We start from the raw sequence: 21,434 nt of genomic DNA, 5'->3' as shown, positions 1-21,434 counted from the left end.
TCTGCACTGACCTTGGTGTTTGCAGAGTTGTTCTTTTCAAATGTTCTCACCCCACTCTTCTCTGGCTGCAATTACATCTGTGCAACAACTTTTTTCTTTCTTCTCAAATATGTTATCACAGAGACTTAACCACCATCTCTAATTGGCCCACCCTTGGTGTTACAAATTGAGGGGAGAGTTTAAACCAGTCCCTGCCTTTGCCCAGGTCTTTGGCAGTAGACAGTAACTTTATTGAGGCAGCCAGCACCCCAAAGCCTGCTCTTGTTCTGCAAGTTCTTAATAATGGCTGATTAGGTCTATTACAAAATGAATGTTTTATTAAATAGACCAAGGAAAACAGACTTAAGACTTAAAGTAGACTTCTTACTACACAGGATAAACAAAGAAACACTACTAGTAGATAACATAACTAGTAGGTAACATACAGTGCACAATTAAGGTACCAAATTTTACAGCTAGCAAAGAAATAGTATAGATTAGGATTCAATGTGTCTTACCATCCAATTGCTAATGGGGCATACATAAAATCTTTCCTCTTAATTTCCTGAAAAGTATCTACGAAGATGCATCCAAGCTTCATAGGAGAAGGCCTACATGTTTCCAGGGAGTGTGTAAGAGGCTTCTATCTCTGTAATAATTTGTGTGGCTTTTATAGTTGTAAAGAGTAGCGTCTTTGGGTCAATGATGTTTTTATCTCTTCCCACATCTGCTCTCCAGACCTAGATGTTGATTCTTAGTTGGGGGTCTCAGCCCTTTTGGTGCCAGAGATGACCCCCTGCCAGGCATTTGACCCAGCTGGGGTTATCTCTTCCATATGCACCAGCCATCTGGGGAGGGGGGAATGACATCCTACCACACTTGAGCAGTGGCACGTCCATCTTTGGAGCTTCCAGAGGTTGGGTCTGCTGGACATGGAGGAAGCTTCTAGTAGTTTCTCACAGAAGCCACTCCTGCTACCAAAACCAGGCCATGCAAACCAATACAACTCTGCATAGCACTAATCTAGTTTTTTCCTAGAATGCAATTTTAAGACTAACTTTTTTTTCTGTTACCCCATTCTATTATTAGGTTGCTTTTGACCTCAAAACATCAAAAGGTTCATTTTTTCCTCATTAAAGATTCTTGAATCACTACTATCCTTGCCAAGCAGCAACTGCTTTTCACCACTTAATATTTAAGCAACTCTCTGTCCAAAACAAACCATACCTTACCTCCTCCTTGATTGCTTTAAAAATCAAACCTAACCCAGTTCAAAGAACTATATAAGCGATCTTGAATATCAGAGGCAACCTTGTTTGCTTCTGTTGGTGACATGAATGTGAAAAGGCCATGCAATAGTATGGGAAAGACAACAGAAAGGAAAAAACCACCACATTCTCCTTACAGAGTATTTCAAAGGAAATTCTGGATACATGCCTTTCTTTGACCTTTTCCTTAAATTAGTGGCATAGGCAGCTACTGTACTTTTATTACACATTCCAGTGCACGCACTGACTTGCAAGCAAGGTAGGTGTGTCCGTGCATGTGTGCACACGTATGTGTTTGTTATTCAGCCTGTCAGCCAAAGGTCTTCAATGCTGGGTTTACCTTTTTTTTTTTTTTCCATAGTTTCCAAGGAGGAATGTGGTTGTTTCTGGACTTTGTTTATGTTTACTGGGTGACAGGAAACTTAGGAGCTTTTAGTGAATTCAGATATACTCTGTGAATCTCCAAACATCTGGGTTTAAAAGATTTCATTAAGTCTGAGAATAGAGGAAGAAAATAAACATTTCTGCTGCTATTTACCTGCAGAGTAATGAAAGGTTTTCTATCTGTGGGCCCCACCAGGATAGTACCTCCTACAAAGGGAGAAGATGAAAGAGAAATAAAAAAGGCTTGAATTGCAAAAAATTGCAAATTAGTATCTTAAAGCTACTGCGTTGTCATTATATTGCAAAGGTTCCATTTTGTTGTTTCCTTGTTACAAGAGTTTCATACCTCCTTAACATTTCTCATAGGTACCTCCTCTAAGTGCTGACTCTTCCTTCTTCCCAGAATAACCAACTAACTCCAGTTCCCCATCAACCACCCAATCCACTCTTTTATAACACTCTTCTTCTTATTGGCTACAGCTGTGGCCTGTTAAAGTCAGGCCTGCTCCTAATGTTTAATAATTAGCCCAGCTGCAACTCCTTAGGGGTAAGATTACTTTCTATACTACCTTTATTTACTTATATTATATCCCCCTACACTAATGCTCAATTTGAATTTGATCTTCATTTTACCAAGACCCTGTTGAACTGGTTGGCCTTGGCAAGAATCTAATGGAGCAGAGTGTGCCCATCATCCACAGGATGGATTTCATGGGAGGGCCAATGGCTCTAACAAAGGCATGAAGGCAGCTCTAATGATTTCAGCTAATTGCATCCACCCCAGTGGAAATGGACACAGGCAGGGTCTGGGCTCTCCCTCTCCTTGCTTGACCTCCCTCACCTGGGAAGCTAAATGGGTTATTGCTGCTGCAGGCAGATGCTGATGGCAGTATGGAGATGGACATGTGTCTGCTCTGTGTCGCTGCAAGAGAGATTAAGTGTCACCAAACTGAGAACTAGCCCATACATCTGGCTCTGCCTCATAACATAGAGACAGATGATTTATCTCATGGTCTAATGTATCCCCTGCCTCTACCCACCTGTGGGCTCCTTGGGGCAGGTACTTCCCTCAGATCGTGTGTTCGTGCAGTGCCTAAATTGCAGATGCAAGGGCAATATAAATAATAAGGTTAAAAGTTGCTCTTTTTGAGGGGAGGTGAAAAGAGAATGGAAATGGAGCTGCTGCTCAGCTTCCTGGCTTTTCCTGGAGTCAAAAAGAGAGTGCAAAGGGTATTGCAGGATATGTCAGAGTATTTAGTCTTGAATCATTTGCCATCCTGTTTTTATTACCCTGCAGATATATTTCAAATAAAGTGTTTAGGTGGAGCTGATCTCAATTATGGTTGAGGTTGCCTATCACTTCCTATGATAAGTCCCTGATTTGGTCGTTTGGACTGTGGCAACTCCCAGTGTTTGAGCTGAAACTTCCCCTTCTGCAGGTCAAACTTGCACCAAGTTAATTTCAGAGGAGGGGGATTTTCAGTGCCTACCTAAAACCATGCTGGCTTTTATCATTTGGAAAGAGGATTCCTACTTTTTCATCTTTCAATATTTGAATTGCCCATACTATTCCAGATATGCCATTATACACCATCTTTTAAAAGTGATAAGAAGTTCTGATATTAAGTGGCTCCATATACTGGCCAGCACCTGGGGTGTTGCCTCTTTTTCTCCTCAGCACGGGCTTTACCAGTGATGCCTTTTTATCTGGTCCTAGAAATATGACCCAGACACAGCTAAGGTGATAAAAAGGGATACCTTTATATAAGGATCCTTAAGTGCACAATTCATCAGGTGGAAAACACTGAAGATGCACACCCTGAATTATGCGTGTACAATTTTTATAGATTTTGCAAATGAGCATATCTGACAAGAGCCCCCATTAGAAGCACACTTGGTGAAGTAATGCCCCCAGCTCTAGCATCTTTGAAATCCTCCCTCCTCAGATAAGGACTAGGCTCTGTTTATAAAAAATATGTCTCAAAGAGCTGGTTTCAACCTTGGTTTCTAAGGAGAACCAAGATAAGCATAGGGATCCTGAAATTTGTTTTGTCTTTGCCTAGGAAAATACTGAAGCTAAGTTACAATAATAGACTACAAAGCTACGAATATATGTGTAAAGAATACAGAGAATATATAAAAAAAAAGGTAAAAATCAAGACCGCATCACCAGCAGTGGCAGTCCAGCCATTTTTAGTCTGGAGAAAAGGAAGCTAAGGAGAGACAGTAGATGTGGCACTTGGGGACATGGTTTATTGATGGACTTGGTAGTGCTGGGTTAACTGTTGGACACAATTATCTTGGAGACCTTTGCCAACCTTAATGATTCTATGATCTTTCCAGAGACAGCAATATCATAAAAAGAAACCAAATTAATAAGGGAGGTGGCAAAAGAGTTGGAATGTCAGGACATCAGTGGATTTGAAGGCTTTGCCTTTGTGTGTTGCGTCGTTAATAGACACAATCTCAGGTCCAAGTGAACTACTGCTAGATGTGCATTTACGTTTTCTTTTCTTTTCCAATGTCTTCAGTTGATGATGAGGAAGGCTTTTGGATGAGTTTTCTGCGAGAGTGAATTATCCATTTGTCTTGGGGTTTTGTTTGTTTGTTTGGGTTTTTGTTTAAAATGTGTGTAGAATTACATGGAATTTATTTGGCTTAGTTCAGTCCTTGTGCCATTATTGGCAACTCATTAATGATTGGTTGCCAGAAGAATGAGTCACTTGCCCCATGGACAGGTACACCGATTCCAGAAATGATTGGTGGCCGATATTGCCATTGCTCAGGTTTCGGTGGCAGTAGTGGTGTTGTCTCTGATCCTGTGTGCACACCATCTGGGTGTTGCAGTAGTTGCACTTAGTAGCTGGGCATTAGAAATAAATTGCTACTTCTAGTTTTCAGCTCCTCCAAGTCACTTGACCTGTATTTCTTCAAGACCTGGTACAGTGGTGTCTCAGCTGAACAAGGGTCCTTCTGTAATAATAATGAGGTTATTTGTTTCATATTCATTTTACTTTTCCTTATTTACCCAAGATCGTGAACCAAATTGTCCCCTTCTTAAGTCTTTCCTGGCCCACTGTAAATCATGTCTGAACTCTAGTCATCTCCAGCCTTGCTGAGTCACCCTGGAGCTGGACTTTGAGTTTTCTTGACTGATAAGACGTGGAGAGCAACTCTTAAACTTTAGAGACTGGTTCCAGGAGAAATCCATTACTACACATGATAAAGGATTGATAGTGGAACCCTGGAAAAAGTTAAAGATAGAATCTAAAATGTTAGGCTTTGTGCTTTCCCAGATCAACTGCACCTGCGTAAGCAGTATGATAAATTATATAATTGTTAGATGTGATGATTGTTTAGTAATTAAATGTAATTATTATATAACCATAAGAAGAATAGTGAGAAACTATGTTGGAAATTCAGAGAGGGGCTAAATTTATGTATACAATAGAACAATATAAGTTTAATAATTAACATGAAAGTTATGTAACGATAGAGTATAAAACATGATCATTTCGGATGTATGGTCGGAGTCAGATTTGGGTTGAATATACCCCGATTCCCAGAGCTCTTAATAAAAAGCACCGCATATAATCACTCCGTGATTATGTGTTTTTGAACGCTAACAGAGATGGTTGGAAAAAAGGAGAGGAGAAACAGTCCAGGAAGGAATTTGGACTGTTTAGATAAACTAGCTAAAGAGCAGAAGCAAAAAGCAAGCAGAAGCAAAGCAAAGCAGAAGCAAGAGCAAGAGCAAAGCGAAAAGCAAAAGCAAAAAAAAAGCAAAAGCAGCCCTATGTACTGCCCTCTGTGTCCCACCAGGCTGATAAGAAAAACCCAAACAAAACTTTCACTGTTCAGAGTCAGTCTTAAAGGCACAGAACATAATATCCAACATAAACAGAACAAATGAATGGGGATACAAGCATCATAACGTCACCCTAGGACAGATATCCACCCTGGTTTCCAGTGAGCAGATGGCATGCACACAACTGAAAATGTTTTCTTTCATATATATGCAAAATTTTAGTTTCCTCATTCAATAACCACTTTTTGTTCTCTTTTAAACTAAACCCAAATAGGCAAAGCAGAAAATAGACACAAGTTGTAAAATAACTCTCAAAGGTTCATAAATCCAACTCTTCATGACCAGTCTTTTTTTTTTCTTTGCTATCAAATCCATTAATGAATCTTGAAATAGTGTATTTCTGTAGGTCCTACTAAAACAACACATTATAGAACAATTAGAAAGTCCCTCATCAATGCATGAAAAATATATTTTACATCCCTGAGAATTGAAATATTAAACCCATCCATAGATGGATAAGTCCTTCCTAGAATAGGTCATTTGAACAAGCTATAAAATACTAAAACTGGAAGGTATTTACCATCAGACTGAGATGTTGTGGTGGTTTAACACCAGCAGGAAGTTAAACTCCAAATAAGCCACTCCCTTTCCCCTACCTCTTCTGGCAAGAGAGGGACAAAAGAAGAGACTGTGGGTTGAGATAACAATTTGCTGAAAGCAAAAAGCAATGGAATAAGATGATGCACAATAAAAACAGCAGTATTACTAGCAAAAGCATACAAAAAGAGAAGGTGTTTTACCCGCAAAAAAGGTGTTCACCACCTCAGTGTAGTTCCAAGTGGCCATTGGGACCAAAAAAAAGATGGTGGACACTTTCTGTAGATCACATCCATGTGGGTTCCCCAGACAAAGACCAGATGGCAACTGTTCCTGCATGCTGTGCAACATAACCACTAAGAACACATGCAAGATGGCGGGGGAGCTCCCACAGCTAGTGTTTCCCACCTGCCAGCCCGAAACAACCAAAGACAATGACAAACAAACCCCCTGAAACCCAGGTCTGCCTGTGCCACTGCTTCTACTGCTTCACTGTGCTGGGGGATTGGTCCCACAGGTCACTGCCACTTTCCTACTGCTCCACTGTGCTCCTTTTGGCTCAGCTCAGCTGGGCTCAGCTAGGCTTGTATGAGCTCCTTTGGCACAGTTCGACTGGGGATCACCTCCACTACTACATTGCCTGTGGCAGCCTCCCCACCGGTGCTGCTGTTCAGCACTATATCGATTTCACATTTTGCCACTTTCCTTTCAACACCATGTCCAGTAGCTGCATCCCGGAGAAAAGGGAGAGGGTGGATGGTGGCAGGAGAGGACAGAGTCTGCAGGGTTGATGCCGACAGCCTTTCCGTTGCAGAGACTGAGGCAAAACAGTGTAGTTCCAGTGGTGTGCTCATCTTTTGTTCCCAAAACCACGTCCCTCAGTGATGATACAGAATAGCAACTTGGCCATGCCCACACAGTGATAAGCTCTGCCCCTTCTTTGAAACCAGGACAGATGTATAGGTATTTCCCAAGTCTGCTGCCAATCTCAGTGGCCTAGAACCCTCCTTAAAAGTCTACAATGTGCAACCATACAAAGTGCCATGCATTCATACCAGAAAAATGCTACTGAAAATGTAATACATCTGGGACTTGAGAAAGTGGGTAAAGTAGGCGGGTGTTGCTGCCCCCATCACTACTGAAGAGGTAGCAGGAAGGGAAAATAATACTAGCTATCTGTCGCAGACATCTTTTCATTAAAATCCTTTCTTAGGATTTTTCCTGCTGGAGCTGAGAAGTTTCAGCAACAAATGTAAACAATTGTTATCTGCTGCAGTGGAATGCAACAGGTCCACCTGTGATTGGCCCATCTTGGATGTTTACAATTAATGGCCAATCAAGGACTGAGTTCTCAGACAGAGTTGGAGAGAGCTCCTTTGTTATCATTCTTTTCTATTCTTAGCTTAGCTAGCCTTCTGAGAACTTTTCCTTCTACTTCTTTTTAGTATAGTTATGATGTAGTATATATATCATAAAATAATAAATCAAGCCTTCTGATCATGGAATCAACATTCTCGCCTCTCTCTCATCCTGAAAACCCTTGTGACCACGGTCACAGTTATCTAAAGAGATAGATAGATAGATAGATAGATAGATAGATAGATAGATAACAGGGAAAGGATGAAATACTGTCACAGTAAGAGCTGAGAAAGAACATGATGAAATGACACTGTCATCTATGTTGTTCTCCAGCCAATCTTTAACAGAGGCATCTCCATCATCTTCCATTTCATAGAATCAAAATGACCTCTAAGATCATCAAGTCCAACCATCAACCTATCACCACCACCATGTTCACCATTAAACCATGTCCTCAAGTGCCATATCCACACATTTTTTGAACACTTCCAGAGATAGTGACTCCACCATTTCCCTGGGTAGCCTGTTCCAATGCTTTAAAACCCTTTCTGAGAAAAAAAAATACTATTCTCCAAACTAAATGTCTCCTGGCTCAACTTGAGGCCATTTCCTATTGTCCTGTCACTTGTTACCTGGGAGAGGAGTCATTCACCTCACTGCAACTTCCTTTCAGGTTGTTTTAGAGACCAATAAGGTCTCCCCTGAACCTCCTTTTTTCCAGGCTAAACAAGTCCGGCTACCTCAGCCACTCCTCATCAGACTTGTGCTCCAAACCCTTCACCAGCTTCTCTGCTCTTCTTTGGACAAGCTCCAGCACCTCAATGTTTTTCTTGTAGCAAGGGACCCAAAACTGAAAATAGAATATTCATTAAAATGTGACTCACACTCAGCAATTACAGAAAGGATTTGAGGCCACAGTGACAATCATGCTCCCTGAGGGGGAAGCAGGGATCAGAGGGAAGCCACTCCACTTTCCAGTTCTTCAAGTTTGCGAAAAGTCCACACCTCCAGCTACCATCTTTCAGAAATGCCTCTCCCACCCTTGAGAACTGGAAACGTGCACTCATTTACTTGCAAACAGGGAACTCTGTCAACAGCCTCACAACCTGCAGATTTTGATTGCATTAAATTGTTCCAAATCAGATTTTCCTTTTGAGCCTGGAATACAAGACAATTAATTAAGACACACACACACACACACACACACACACACACTGCCCATTGGATTAACTGTGTCCAGTTCTGGGCTGTAGCAGCCACAGGGCCTGCAAGGCCTCCCTAACGGTCAGTTGCCTAAGATAAGAAATGTCTAGTCATGATGACTGGACCAAAGAAGCCTCTCTTCTGTCTTCGGACCCTCGTTATCACTCTTTAAGACAATAGGTCATATTCGCCTCGACCCTTACTATTGGACTGATGCCCAAAACCCCTATACCCTATATAAACCCCTACTCCTGCTCTGTTCAGCAGAAGAGCTCTCACTGTCACCCTTTGCAGAAGCTGCCACTAAAGACACCTCCGTGGAACCTCATAGAGCCTTCTCCTCTCTCTCCCTGCGTCTGCTGAGGCACTTAGCAAGAAAAGAGCTGAAATCACTTGTCACAGACATCTTTTATGAAAAATCCTTTCTTTAGGATTTTTCCTCCTGAGAGGTTGAGAGGCCTCAGGAACAAAATGTAAACAATGGTTATCTGCTTCTGTGGAATGCAACAGGTGCATCTGTGATTGGTCTCAGAGTTGATTTAATTAAGAACCAATCACAGTCAGCTGGCTCGGACTCTGCCCGAGCCACAAGCCTTTGTTATCATTCTTTCTTTTTCTATTCTTAGCTAGCCTTCTGATGAAATTCTTTCTTCTATTCTTTTAGTACAGTTTTAATATTATATATATAATAAAATAATAAATCAAGCCTTCTGAAACATGGAGTCAGATCCTCGTCTCTTCCCTCATCCTCGGACCCCTGTGAACATGGTCACAATCACTAAAGAGCTGAATTCACCAAAGAGCTGATCTCAGAGAGCTGAGCTGCTTGCTAAGATTGCCTGCAGCTGGAAGACTGCCTGAGGGACCTGGACAGGTTGTGCTTAGCAGGACTTCACTATCTGGACACCTATGGTAGCCGGGGTTGGACAGACCCCGAAAACCCCCTGCCATAATACTGGGCCACTCAGTTTCAGAAGGACGTTGAGATGCTTGAGCATGTCCAGAGGAGGGCAACAAGGCTGGTGAGGGGTTTGGAACACAAGTCCTATGAGGAACAACTGAGGAAGCTGGGGTTGTTTAGCCTGGAGAAAAGGAGACACAGGGGTGACCCTATTGCTCTCTACAACTTCCTAAAAGGTGCTTGTAGTCAGGTGGGGGTTGGTTTCTTTCTCCAAGCAGCAACTAACAGAACGAGAGGACACAGTCTCAAGCTGCATCAAGGGAAATATAGGTTGGATATTAGGAAGACATTTTTCACTGAAAGAGTGATGAAGTACTTGAATCGCCTGTCCGGGGAGGTGGTGGAGTCACCTGTTGTAACTCTGGATGCTGAGAATTTTAGACTTTCTGTGCTGACAGACTCTGACCCCCAGGAGAGCACTGCATTTGACCTGAGGCCGTGGAGAAGGCTTTCAAACTGAATGATAGAACTGGGATTATGGGTGTGTAGTTTGATTAGACGTGTGTAATATCATGTGGTGGAAAACTTAGAGTTTAATGTTGTAGAATATAGAAATAAACATGGGGCAAGATGGAGGTTTTAGGGCAGTGGCTGGTTGTTCTTCACCTTCTTCTTCATGGGTTTGGGTGGTATTTTGGAATTAGACAGGAAAGTCTGCATTGAGGGACACAAGTGGTTAAGTTATTGGGTTAAAAGTAAAAATAATTTAGGTGTCATTTATTAATTGGATAGTTTAGCCTTAGAAGACCTTGTAGAGAAAGATAGTAATTTTGTACCTTTTTAGTGAAATACTGCAGAACTCATGGCTTGTGAGACTGTGATATAGATGAGAAATAATAAACACTTGAGTCTGAACACGAAATATTGTCTCAAGTGCCTTCAATCCCAACCTTGACAGAGGCAGAAAAGAAGCTGAGAACCGGCATATAGTGGTGTGCCAATGCGAGGAAACCTGTTGAGATTGGGACCTCCCTGAAGAAACAGAGATAACAAGCAGCTGGAAGCTGGAAAAATACACGGGGAAAGAAAAAAGGAGAAAAGAAACTCAGAAATCCCTAGAGGCTGGTGAAACAGTTAGAAATCAGGAACATGGTTGCGGGATGATCACGGAACAAGGCACTGAGGAGGAGAAACAGACGGAAGAAGTCAGGCATGCTTTATACTTCAGGGTTAATCACATAGAGACATAATGGGAAATGTAATGTCCAGATCGCAGGGATGCCTTAGATGTCCAAGACTCAGTGGTCAGGGAACAGCCCATGACTGTTCCAAGGGACCAACTAAAAGATCTATTACGCTGGATGCAGGAACATTTTCTGAGTGCAGATGCAGGGGCTCTTTTCAATTCCTTTCTTTGGGACTCTGTGAATCTAAGACTATACAACACTGCTACACTTAAAAACAGCGGCAGCAAAACTTCTTCCAGCATGCAATCATTTATGAAGTGATAGTGAGGCAGAGTGGAAATTTTCCAGGGTAGAAATCCATTTTGATTTAGGTGGAATGTACATCTTTGAGTTAAGTCTGTAGCTTGCTGTTTAGTCTGACTGCCTGTTCTCTTAAAGGGCCTGCTTCAGCTAAAGGACAAGAGATAAGGGGGGAGGAGGGGGGCAGAGCAGAGCAACCTGACCCAGGAGTTCCTTCTGAGGAATTAGAGGCAAGTGTCATTCGAAATCAGTGGAATGAATATGTATGAAACTATTGTGAAATTGCATGCATATGTATTTGAGAGGGAGATAAAGGAGATCTGGAGTTCCCAGAGGTACTGCATGTCATTTTAGGGGAAGATTCCCACATGAGTCCAGCGCTGTAATAAACATACCGGCTTTACAACTTTCACAAAAGTTGTGGAGCTTTGTTTATGTCCACAAAACAATAGCCAGTAGATGCAATGCACAAAAGCATGCAGAAGATGCGAGCGAGATAATCACTACAAAGCGCACAGCTTCAGCCCATGCACCTAAAAGCGGCGGAAGGGGTACCCCCCCCCCCCCATTCCTGCTCCAGCAGCATCAGCAGAGCCTGAGACATTGCTCACCACAGCTCACCCAGGGGACAGGGGACGTTCTAACCCCGCGGAAGCGCTTCCCACAGACAGGGGCCCCCCCTTAATTACACAGGATCAGCCCGGGAGCAGGGGGACCCATCTCCAGCACGCGGCAGTCAGAAACAGGAAAAAGTATGCAGGATACTAATCTCTAACTAAATCTCTGGTGGGTCAAGGTAAGTGCCATTATCCTGTTTTAATGGCTAATGAAGCAGAAGCAGAGTAAGTAGTTTACTGGTTGTCTCATCTTTGTGACCCCATAATGCATGTTTTATGGGTCCTGAGTGCAGTGAAATTTCCCATCAATGCTGCCATTGATTACAGTGTACAATCTTTGAGGCAGGGTTTGATTTTTTTTCATTTGCTTAATGAAAAGCACACTGCCTTTTAATTCTTCTGTATTCAGTTGCCTAGGTATTAGGTAGGAGACTGGATGTGAACACAGCAGGGTGACAGCCATGTAGCTATGTAACAATGTTCATGAAGCAGCTAAAGCTAATGCAGAAGATGCAGGCTGCAGCTTCTGAGCCTGTCTATTGAACCTCCCCTTTGAATCTGTGCCTGGGTAGTGCTGGCACACCACTATGTACAATGTTATTCTGAAAACTCTAAGTATATATAAAGCCTAGTCAGGTTGTGATATGAATGATTTTTAGTAATAAAATGGGTTCAAGAAAGGATTGGGTTTGCCACTGCAAACATCAAACTTTAACAACAGTGCAATCTATAAACACTAGCCAACCCAGAGAACAATAATAATAATGGCAACCTGGTTAATTGATTAGTTTAGGTATAAAATTAAATAAATGGGTACAACGTTCTAATGATATATTGCACCATAGAAATGATGCTAAAGGCAGGCAAGATTTATTTTACCTTTGTGATAGCTTTATCCAGTTAGATATCAAAAATTTTAAAATTATGCTCAATAAAATCATAAAATTTATAAAGACCACTGCAAAAAGCTAAAAATAGTTCTTAAAAACTGAACAGATTAAATCTTTTTATGTATTTCGAATGTACAGGTGTGAGAAACAACCCTCACTTTTATAATTTTAAAAGCTTTATTAAACTTTATCAAAAATACAACAAAATACTAAATAAGGAAAAATCACAGTGCTGAGAGTCCCTGTACCTATCAGCCACATGCTCATCTACAAAAAGGATGCTCTGCCTTTTTAACCTTTAGCCCCTCCCAAAGTTTTGTCAGTCAACTCCTTCTCTGCCATCCATTGGTGGAGATTACTTTCTTACATCTTGGTTGGAGGTCAGGTGTTGTTATGCTGCACCTCTTGGTAATAAGCCAGCCCTCTCTAAATGCCCTGACTACTGAGGCTATTAAAAGGGGGAGGGGAAAGAGGACTATGGGAGGACATATTGCAATAACATCACTATACATTTTTAACATCCACATAATATCTGTCTCTTAATTCTGAGAGCCAACTATTACATTACTCATCTAGAACTCAGGTATATGCTAAAATACATTTGCTGTACAGATTTCAGAGGGAATTTTCACAAGTAACATTGTTTGAGCTTTTAAAAAAAATCTAAAGCTTTTACACATGCAAAATTAAAAAAAAACAAAACAACAAAACAAACCTATATTAGTGCTATAGGCAGATACTGTTAAAGAGTTGTTTTTTTAGTTAAATTTGGTAGCCCTCAGCCATAAACATTGTGTCCATGAACAGGATAACTTTCCACACAAAACTAAGTATTGTGGTATGTTACCGAATAGGATATATGAGCTTGCTACCAAGCCTCAGGATTAACTGACAGGGGCTTCTCCCAATCAGGTCTCTTATGAAGCTGCAAGCATTTCAATGTTTAGATCCCAATGGGGCGTGGAGTTCAGACCAATGAGAATATCCAGACTGGGTCTTTCAAATGTTCTATATAAAGGGTAGCCTGGAAAATAAACTTCCTCTGTATCACACAAACATTGGGGATGAATTGTTTTCTGTCTCCTTGCTCCTCATCCCCTTAAGTGTGAATTAACACGTGGTGAACCCCAAAGTGATAAGAACTCAGCAACACAGAGCAAAGGAGACACGTGGTGTTATAGCTGGGTTTTGGTCTAGAACCAGATTGACAAATGGCCTAGAGCTGGAAATCGGGGTGGGACCTGGATTACAGGGCATCAGAGCCTGGACTGGTGCTTGGAAATGGAAAACTACAGCTGGGGACAGCGTAAAAGCTGGAACGGTGTAAAAACCGGACTTTCAGTGTAAAACCGGGACTCACTGGTTCGACAGTGGCATAAAAACCCCTTGACAGACAGCAGAAAGTGCTCCGAGGGTTGAAAAACCTGTTTTGTGGACTGAAATCACCTAGGAGACCATGGGAGCTTGGATCTCAGCACCAGAAAACTCCGTCTCAAAGGTATTGTGAAAAGTGCATGGTACATGATTGGCTCTTTGCAGGAATATTATATGTATTATGTTGTATTAATTAGTATTACTGTAATAATATTTATTTAAGTTGTCTGGTAAATATAGTTTTAGGTTATAACATGATATACTTTTTTAACTAGCTATGAGATAATTAAGAAATTCTTCACACAGAGATAACAGCAACAAGGCATCTAAACCAGCAAAGAGCAGAAATATTGCCTCATTATTAGAGAAGACCAACATTCCTTCAACTCCTTCCCATCTTTATGGAGCCACCAGGATTAAGGGGGGGAAGTTGACAATAGCTAGAGAACATCCTTTGTTTGAAAAGAATTTATGGATCATGTATGAGATATATGAATATGCAAGAGGGCTATTGCTTTTAAGAGTTCATCCTTTGTTAGTGTGTGTGCTTTTCAGGGCATATTTGCCCTAGGAAAAGCACCTGGACTGCCCCGTATTTCTTTGGGTTTTTAATGTCCTAACTCTGATTGTCCAAATTCTTATTACTCTATTTTTATAACCATTTTATTACTATTAAACTTTTAAAATTTTAAAACAAGTGATTGGCGTATTTCACAATTTTGGTGCCGTGACACAGATTTAACCCCTTACTGCTGGGCCCTGTCAAGGTCCGCCCGAAATGAACGGGTGACGGATGATTTTTTGGTGCAAAAAATAACCAACAAAGGCACAGGGGCTTTGCAGTAACAAATCAACAAAATGCAATTTTATTGATGATAACCACAGCTGAATATGCGTTGGTTAGGGAATTTGGGGAAGAAAAGGGTAAGACCAGGGAAGAGGGAGGAAAGAAGGTCAGGGAGGGGCTATAGCTACTGAAACGTGATGTCTTCGGGGTCCAGCCATCAAAGCTCACTGGTGCACGCCTCGGGGAGATCTCAGAGCACAGTCAGATCGCACCCCAAAAATATACTGTTTTTCATTGGGGGAAGGGTGGCCAAAATTAGGTTTCCAAGGAGAGGAAAAGAATAGGAACAGGAGGAGGGGGGATGTTATTCCATTGTTTTCATGGCCGAATGCTCGCAGGTACGTTTATTCTGGGCAGTTTTTCCCCGCCTCCCCGAGCTGGGGGGGGGGGGGGGGGGGTCAGTCCCAGTCTCTGGAAGGGGGATGCCAGGGGGATGCCAGGGGGGTGCCAAGGGGGTGCCAAGAGGGTGCCAAGGGGGTTTCTTGTCTTGTCTTGGTTCCTTGACGAGGGGATTCGCATCTCTGTTTGTCTGTCACGGTGGTTGAAGGCAGGCAAGAGGGGTCTTCTCTTGGAGGGGGGGAGCCACCCCAGAGCTCAGAGCAGCCAAGTCAGGAGGTAGAGAGCCATTGTTCAGAAAAGGGCAGCATGCCACTTTCGAGTTCAGCATGGCATGTTCTGCAAACACCACCTGTGAACACACTGAATAAGCATGAGACTTTCTTTCCCAACTGGCTCAACAGTTTTTAACCTTTCGGTGGTCTTTTCTCATGACAATTGTGAGGCAAAAATGAAGGATTTTCGGATAGACTCTCACAGGCCCCCAGGGGATTCCGAGTGGGGAAGGTGCACCCTGCCCAGTCCCCAGTCTGTTTCTTCTCGGTGGCCGGCAGACGCAGGTTGCAACTGGTGGACAAAAAGAGAAAATAAAACACAGAAAAGGGAAATGATTCCCTAAAAATGCGATAATTGACCCCTTAGACTAAAGTATACATGAAGACAAAGATCCAAGGACAAAGGATAGGTAAGTACTTGTTTGGACATCGAGGATTAAGGAAGGGATGAATATGTGTGAATGAGAGGCAGGCTGCTTATCCCAGACCAGCTATGTGAGTGTGGGGTCTCCCATGCTGCATTTCCATCTTTTCACGAGAAAAGCAGCCAGTAAAGAGACAAAGCGAGTGACAAAAAGAGTGAGAGAATCCCCCCCCCGGGGAAACTGGGACTGGGTCTCAGGGAAGGGGTGGGACCCCTTGGAGAGAGGGAGCCGAGGGTTTTTCTGGCATAATCCACTGGGAAAGAAGAATAAAATAAAGTAAAAAGTGTAGAAGGGCCCCCTAAAAAAAACCTGCTGGGTTGAGGGATTGATATTCCCAAGAACATCCAGGGTTGAGCAAATTCTGCCAGACTGAGGATAGGCCTAAGAGCATCCGGAGTTGGACAACACAGCTGGATTGAGGGATATTCAATAGTACCAGGGCTGGCCAGTAACACCTGAAATTGTAACAGGAAATTAGACAGTAAAAGGTACCTTTTTGTTGTCTTGTTGTGTGTGAAAGTGAGTCACACAAAATCAGCCTCAACTTCCCAGGCGGTTGGGAAGGGGAGGGCTGTGGAAAAAGGTGTATGTGACCCGCAAAAAGCCAATGTTCTCCTGGACAGGTGGGGATCTGTGGCTAAAGAGTGAGTGACACACAGACAGCCTCACAGGTGAACTGGCACCAGAGGCAACCAGAGTCAGGGCCCTTCCCAGAGGCCTGGAAATACTGAAACCCTGAGGCCAACCCCAAGGTGGGGGGGGGGGGGGGGGAACACGGACCCGCGATTCTCTGGTGATAGGGGTCCACTTTGTGTCCTGAGGGTGTGAAAGAATGTGTGGAAGTGAATGAGAAATAAAAGTGAGTGAGTGTAGACGAATGGAAGTGTATGTAATGTAGATTGTGTATTTTAAGCTTTACTATATCCCCTTGGAGGGACATGTATTGTATTCAGTAGTAGTGTGAGAAAAAGGTTTTTTATTTTGTGTATGTGGTCGGAAGAAGGTGGTATTTAGGTTGCTAGAGAAAGTGAAAAACAGAGGCAGGAGACGAATAGGTAAGAACTTGAAAAAAAAAATGGGACAGAAACTCAGTAAGGTGGATATAGGAAAGAAAAAAGGGAGTAAAAAATTACCAACGGAAATACCCCAAGATAGCCCTCTGGGAGTTATGTTAGCCAACTAGGGAAAAAACCCTTGTACAAGAAAAAACGACAAGGTAGAGATGATACAATTCTGTATGCTCGAATGGCCAACAAAGGAAATAAGATCTGACCACGTTTATTGGCCTAGATACGGCTCTTTTGAAAATTGGATTTGTCATGCTCTAAATGTATTTGCAAATTCAAAAGAACTGATTAATCCAGAAAAAAAAGAATATGCCACATGCTGGATGGGAGATTTTAGGACAATAAAAATCTTTAAGGTATCAGTAACCCCCGAGACAAAACAAGAAAATAAAAAGGGGAAAGAAAAGGGAGGGGAATGAGGGAAAAAAGGAAAAAGAGTGGGATCCTTCGCAAATTTTGACCCCTCTGTTCCTGCTCCCACCCCCTCTGCCCGTGATGGCCCCACGGGTCCCAGTCCCCATCCCAGGTCCAGGATCGCTGCTCATGGCAGCCTCGCCAGTCCCCTCCCACACCCCAGCTCCGGCCCTGCTGGTGAATTTGTCTTCCTGGGCCCTGGCCGCCTGGCCCATGTCCACCCTGCTGGCTGGGACGGGGATCCCTCCGGCCACGTGGTCTATGACCACCACACCGACCGCGCCAGGGGTCCCATCAGTCCCAGCCATTATTGAAGTGAAGGGAGACGACCATCCGATGATGCATCGAACTCCAATTTATTGATCGATCAGTCACTTTATATAACAGTGTTAATTAACTTCATGCATATTGCAAAATCCAAGCTCATGATAGGCTAACAGAGAAAACTCTAACCACTCCTTTTGTTTTACAATACCTATAATTGTTTATTAAAAACAGAACCAGTGTTCCCACTGTGATATGAAAGGTTCCCAAAACCTCCATATCTGTTCCCAGGGTGCCATCTTTTCCCAGAGAGGATGTTTTGCTTGTTATGGGAAGACTGTCTGAGAACCTTATTGTTTATAAAGTGATGCATGAGAGAGCCTAATTTTTTATAGAAATCAAGCCTGGGAACTGCTTTTGGAACTGCTTTACAACTACCTTTTACTTTTCTCTCAACTGTATGCCTTCATGGCCTTTTTCTTTAAGCCATGCTTGAACTAAACTCTCCACACTTCCCCCATCTTTTTCTTTTTGAGAAAGGAGGTTAGTTTGCCAAGTTTTCTCTATCATCCTACTAACCATATTTTGAATACAACTACAGAAACAAGGTAAAATAAGTAAAAGCAATAAGAGTACCCCCTAATATCCCTATAGCATATATTACAAGGTTTCTTAACCATGGTCCCAATCCTAAACTTTTAAGCCACTCATCAATTTCCAATCCTTCTTCTTCCTTAAGGCTGTTAAGCCCTAGCCGTAGCTCTTTTATCTTAGCATGAATAGATACAGAATGATCAGATAAATTCATGCAACACATCCCTTCAAACTCTTCACACCCATGGCCTTGTGCTAGAAGTAAAAAATCTATGGCAGCTCTATTTTGTAAAACAGCGTGATTAACACTTTGTACAACTGCAGTTAACATATCTAATATCTGTGATGTCTTATTTAATTCACCCTTAGCCCAGCACCCTATTTGTTTTGCTAAATTCATCACTTTGTTTGCAGCACCTCCTGGTAGGATAGTTGCAACCACCACTTGTTTCAGTGTACTCCAGAACCATGGGTTTCCTATTTGACTACAGTCTAAGTTATGTAAGCTGCGCCTCTGCCTGCTTTTATTATGACTTAGTTGCATTAACACAGATATATTGGGGTGGAATAATGATAACTTGCCTAAATAACAAGGTCCACCCTGCGGCTGGGCTGGTATGCCATTCCAGGCTCTATCTCCACAAATTAGAAATATCCCTGTGGGTAATTTCTTAGCTGTCATGATACTAGAGCCTTTACATTGGTTATAAAGCTGTTTGGACACTATGTCTGGGCTTAGAGATGAATCCAGAGTAGCCCATGTCTGTTTATGCTGATTCATCTTTTGAAAATTAGAGTAATCAAAGCTGAACCATCCACCGTTGGAAGTGCTGGTCATACTAGCATTTGCACTTCCAAAAAGATCTAATTCCTCAGATGGGGAATGCAAAGGAGTATTAAGTGATTGAATTAGCAGGCATTGGGGGTAGCCGTCACTCTGACTGGCAGTATACCCTTTTTGTGCGGGCAATTTAATATTTATCATATTGCGCATACACAAGGCGCGGTTATTAATAAGACTGCAAAATTCTTGAGGAGACCATACTGGAAGCCCTACCAAACACGTTCGAAATGGATTAGTAACTCCTCCAAGGCTGAGACAAAGCGATGACTGGTTAATCTGTCTAGCAAGTGTTATCCATACATTATCTCTAGGTTGACTAAAATGTGTTACCCTTAATTCTTCAGCTACCACTACACCAAGCAATATAACAAAAGCAAACCTCATTTTTCTGTTTTTACTTTGACCTTCTTTTTCTTATCAGATTTTAACCTTACTGTTCCCGATACCTGAAGACCACACCTTTGTAACCTTCTAATGCAGTTATCTAATGCCTGATTGGGATCTCCTCTTATGGGCCCTACAATACAATGTTGTGTTAAAGGTACCAGCTTTCTACACCTTACAGAGGCAATATATGATGCACTTTGAGCTTTAACCCTTTTCAAAATACACTGTACCTCCCACCGATAATAGGCCAAAATTTTCTGCTCATGAGATTCATAAAGGTTTAAAGCTGAGGCAGTGTTTAGCCCTGTCTGATTCCGTAGTGCCCACTCCCAATTATGTTCCCAGGTGTGTCTATAATTACAGGTGTTACACCATAAATGAAAAAGTGACAACTGATCCACCCAAAAGGTCTTGTCACAACCCCCACAATACAGTGCAACCCGAGCAGCACAATTTGGGCTGTGACATTCAAGGCAGTTCTCTTTTGCCGGTCCTCTTATATGGAAAGATGATAATGATTCAATAATGTCAATCAGTTCCCTGGTCGCCTGGCAACGGCGTGTTATGGCCCTGTCGATCGCTTTCGAGTGTCCCTTCAGTTGAAGCAGTAGTGGTCGCAGGATCAGGAGTAGCTTCTTCTCCAGACGGTCCTTGTCCTCTTCCGTGAGTTGGTCCACCAATCGCTGCATCAAGAACAGGTTTAATCCACTTGGCAGGTACCCACAATGCTCCTGTAGGGGTGGAAATACAAAGATATCCCCTTCCCCAGAACAGGACCTTAGCAGGATCCTTCCATAACCCTGTCTTGGGATCTCGGTATTTTACCCATACTTCTTTTTTCTGTTCACCAATCTCTTGTGGCTTATAGTGTAGTTCTCCTGGGGGTTGCCCTACATCTCCAAACACACACAAATGATTAATCACAAATAAACTTTTTAATAATCTTGCCTGGGGGTCAGTTACTTCCTCATGCTTGGCTAAATACTTCTTTAAGGTACCATGTGCCCTTTTGATGATAGCCTGCCCTGTTGAAGAATTTGGGATACCTGTAACATGTTCAATTCCCCAACTTCTTAAGAATTTCCCTATCCTTTGACTGATATAGGCAGAACCATTATCCATTTTAATTCTTTTTGGTGTACCCATCACTGCAAAGCAACTGTACAGATGTCTTTCCACATGTATGGCTCTTTCTCCTGTCTGAGCTGTTGCCCATATATATTTGCTATAAGTATCAATGGACACATGTACATACTTTAGTCTGCCAAAACTAGGTACGTGTGTAACATCCATTTGCCATAATTCGTTTGTTTGTAGGCCTCGTGGGTTTACTCCTAGGCCTAAACCACATCCCCCATTATGGTGACTACAAGTCGGGCAAGCCCTCACAATAGCTTTTGCTTCTGAGAGTGTTATCTTAAATTCTCTGCTTAAGCCTTTTGCATTTTGGTGAAACATTGAGTGGGCCTCTCGAGCCAATTGGTGACTTGACAGAGGTGTGCTTTGGGTAATGGTGACCAATCTATCTGCCCTATCATTCCCTTCACCTAAACCAACATCCCATTTGTGACTTCTAATATGAATTACAGCATAAGCATGTTCCCTGGATCTTGTAGCTCTCTTTAACTGCAATAACAGTTCATATAGTCTCTGATTTTGCACTTCTTTTATGGAAGCATCTTCAATTCTTGCTACAACTCCTGCTACATACAAAGAATCTGTAACAACATTCAAAGGTTCCTTAAACTGTGCCATTGCCCATACCACTGCTAACAGTTCCATGGTTTGTAGGCTGTCCACTGCTTCCGCTTGCAGAATATGATGCTTCCATACTCCCTTTTCTTGCCAGGTTATTGCAGCAGTTCTTGATTTCCTGCCAGCATCTGTAAATGCAGTAATGGCACCTGAGATAGGAGAATTCTCTCGCTTTGGACGAGTTATCCAGTCCCAGTCCCCTATCCATTGAATCAAAGCTGGTCAAAGCTGATATGTTTCAATGGGGCAACATGCACCTAAGAGAGCTTCCTGCAGTTCCTCTGAATTAGTCAAATACCAGTCCAAGGTATCCTTTTTCATTGGTATCTTAATGGCAGCTGGTTCTGCCCCAGCCACCT

At 42.4% G+C, this 21,434-nt stretch overlaps 1 protein-coding gene across 1 annotated transcript in view; it reads left to right on the top strand.

Moving 5' to 3' along the window:
• The window catches only part of LOC132086131 (SET-binding protein-like), a 241,438-nt gene that overhangs the window by 39,446 nt on the left and 180,558 nt on the right, over nt 1–21,434 (top strand). The window contains 2 exon segments of the mRNA XM_059491599.1: nt 586–611; nt 15,558–15,582. Coding sequence (XP_059347582.1) covers nt 586–611; nt 15,558–15,582 — 51 coding nt within the window.

This window comes from Ammospiza nelsoni, chromosome W (genome assembly GCF_027579445.1).
Source record: "Ammospiza nelsoni isolate bAmmNel1 chromosome W, bAmmNel1.pri, whole genome shotgun sequence".
Taxonomy (NCBI): domain Eukaryota; kingdom Metazoa; phylum Chordata; class Aves; order Passeriformes; family Passerellidae; genus Ammospiza; species Ammospiza nelsoni.
This window is presented reverse-complemented; position numbering and strand designations above follow the sequence as displayed.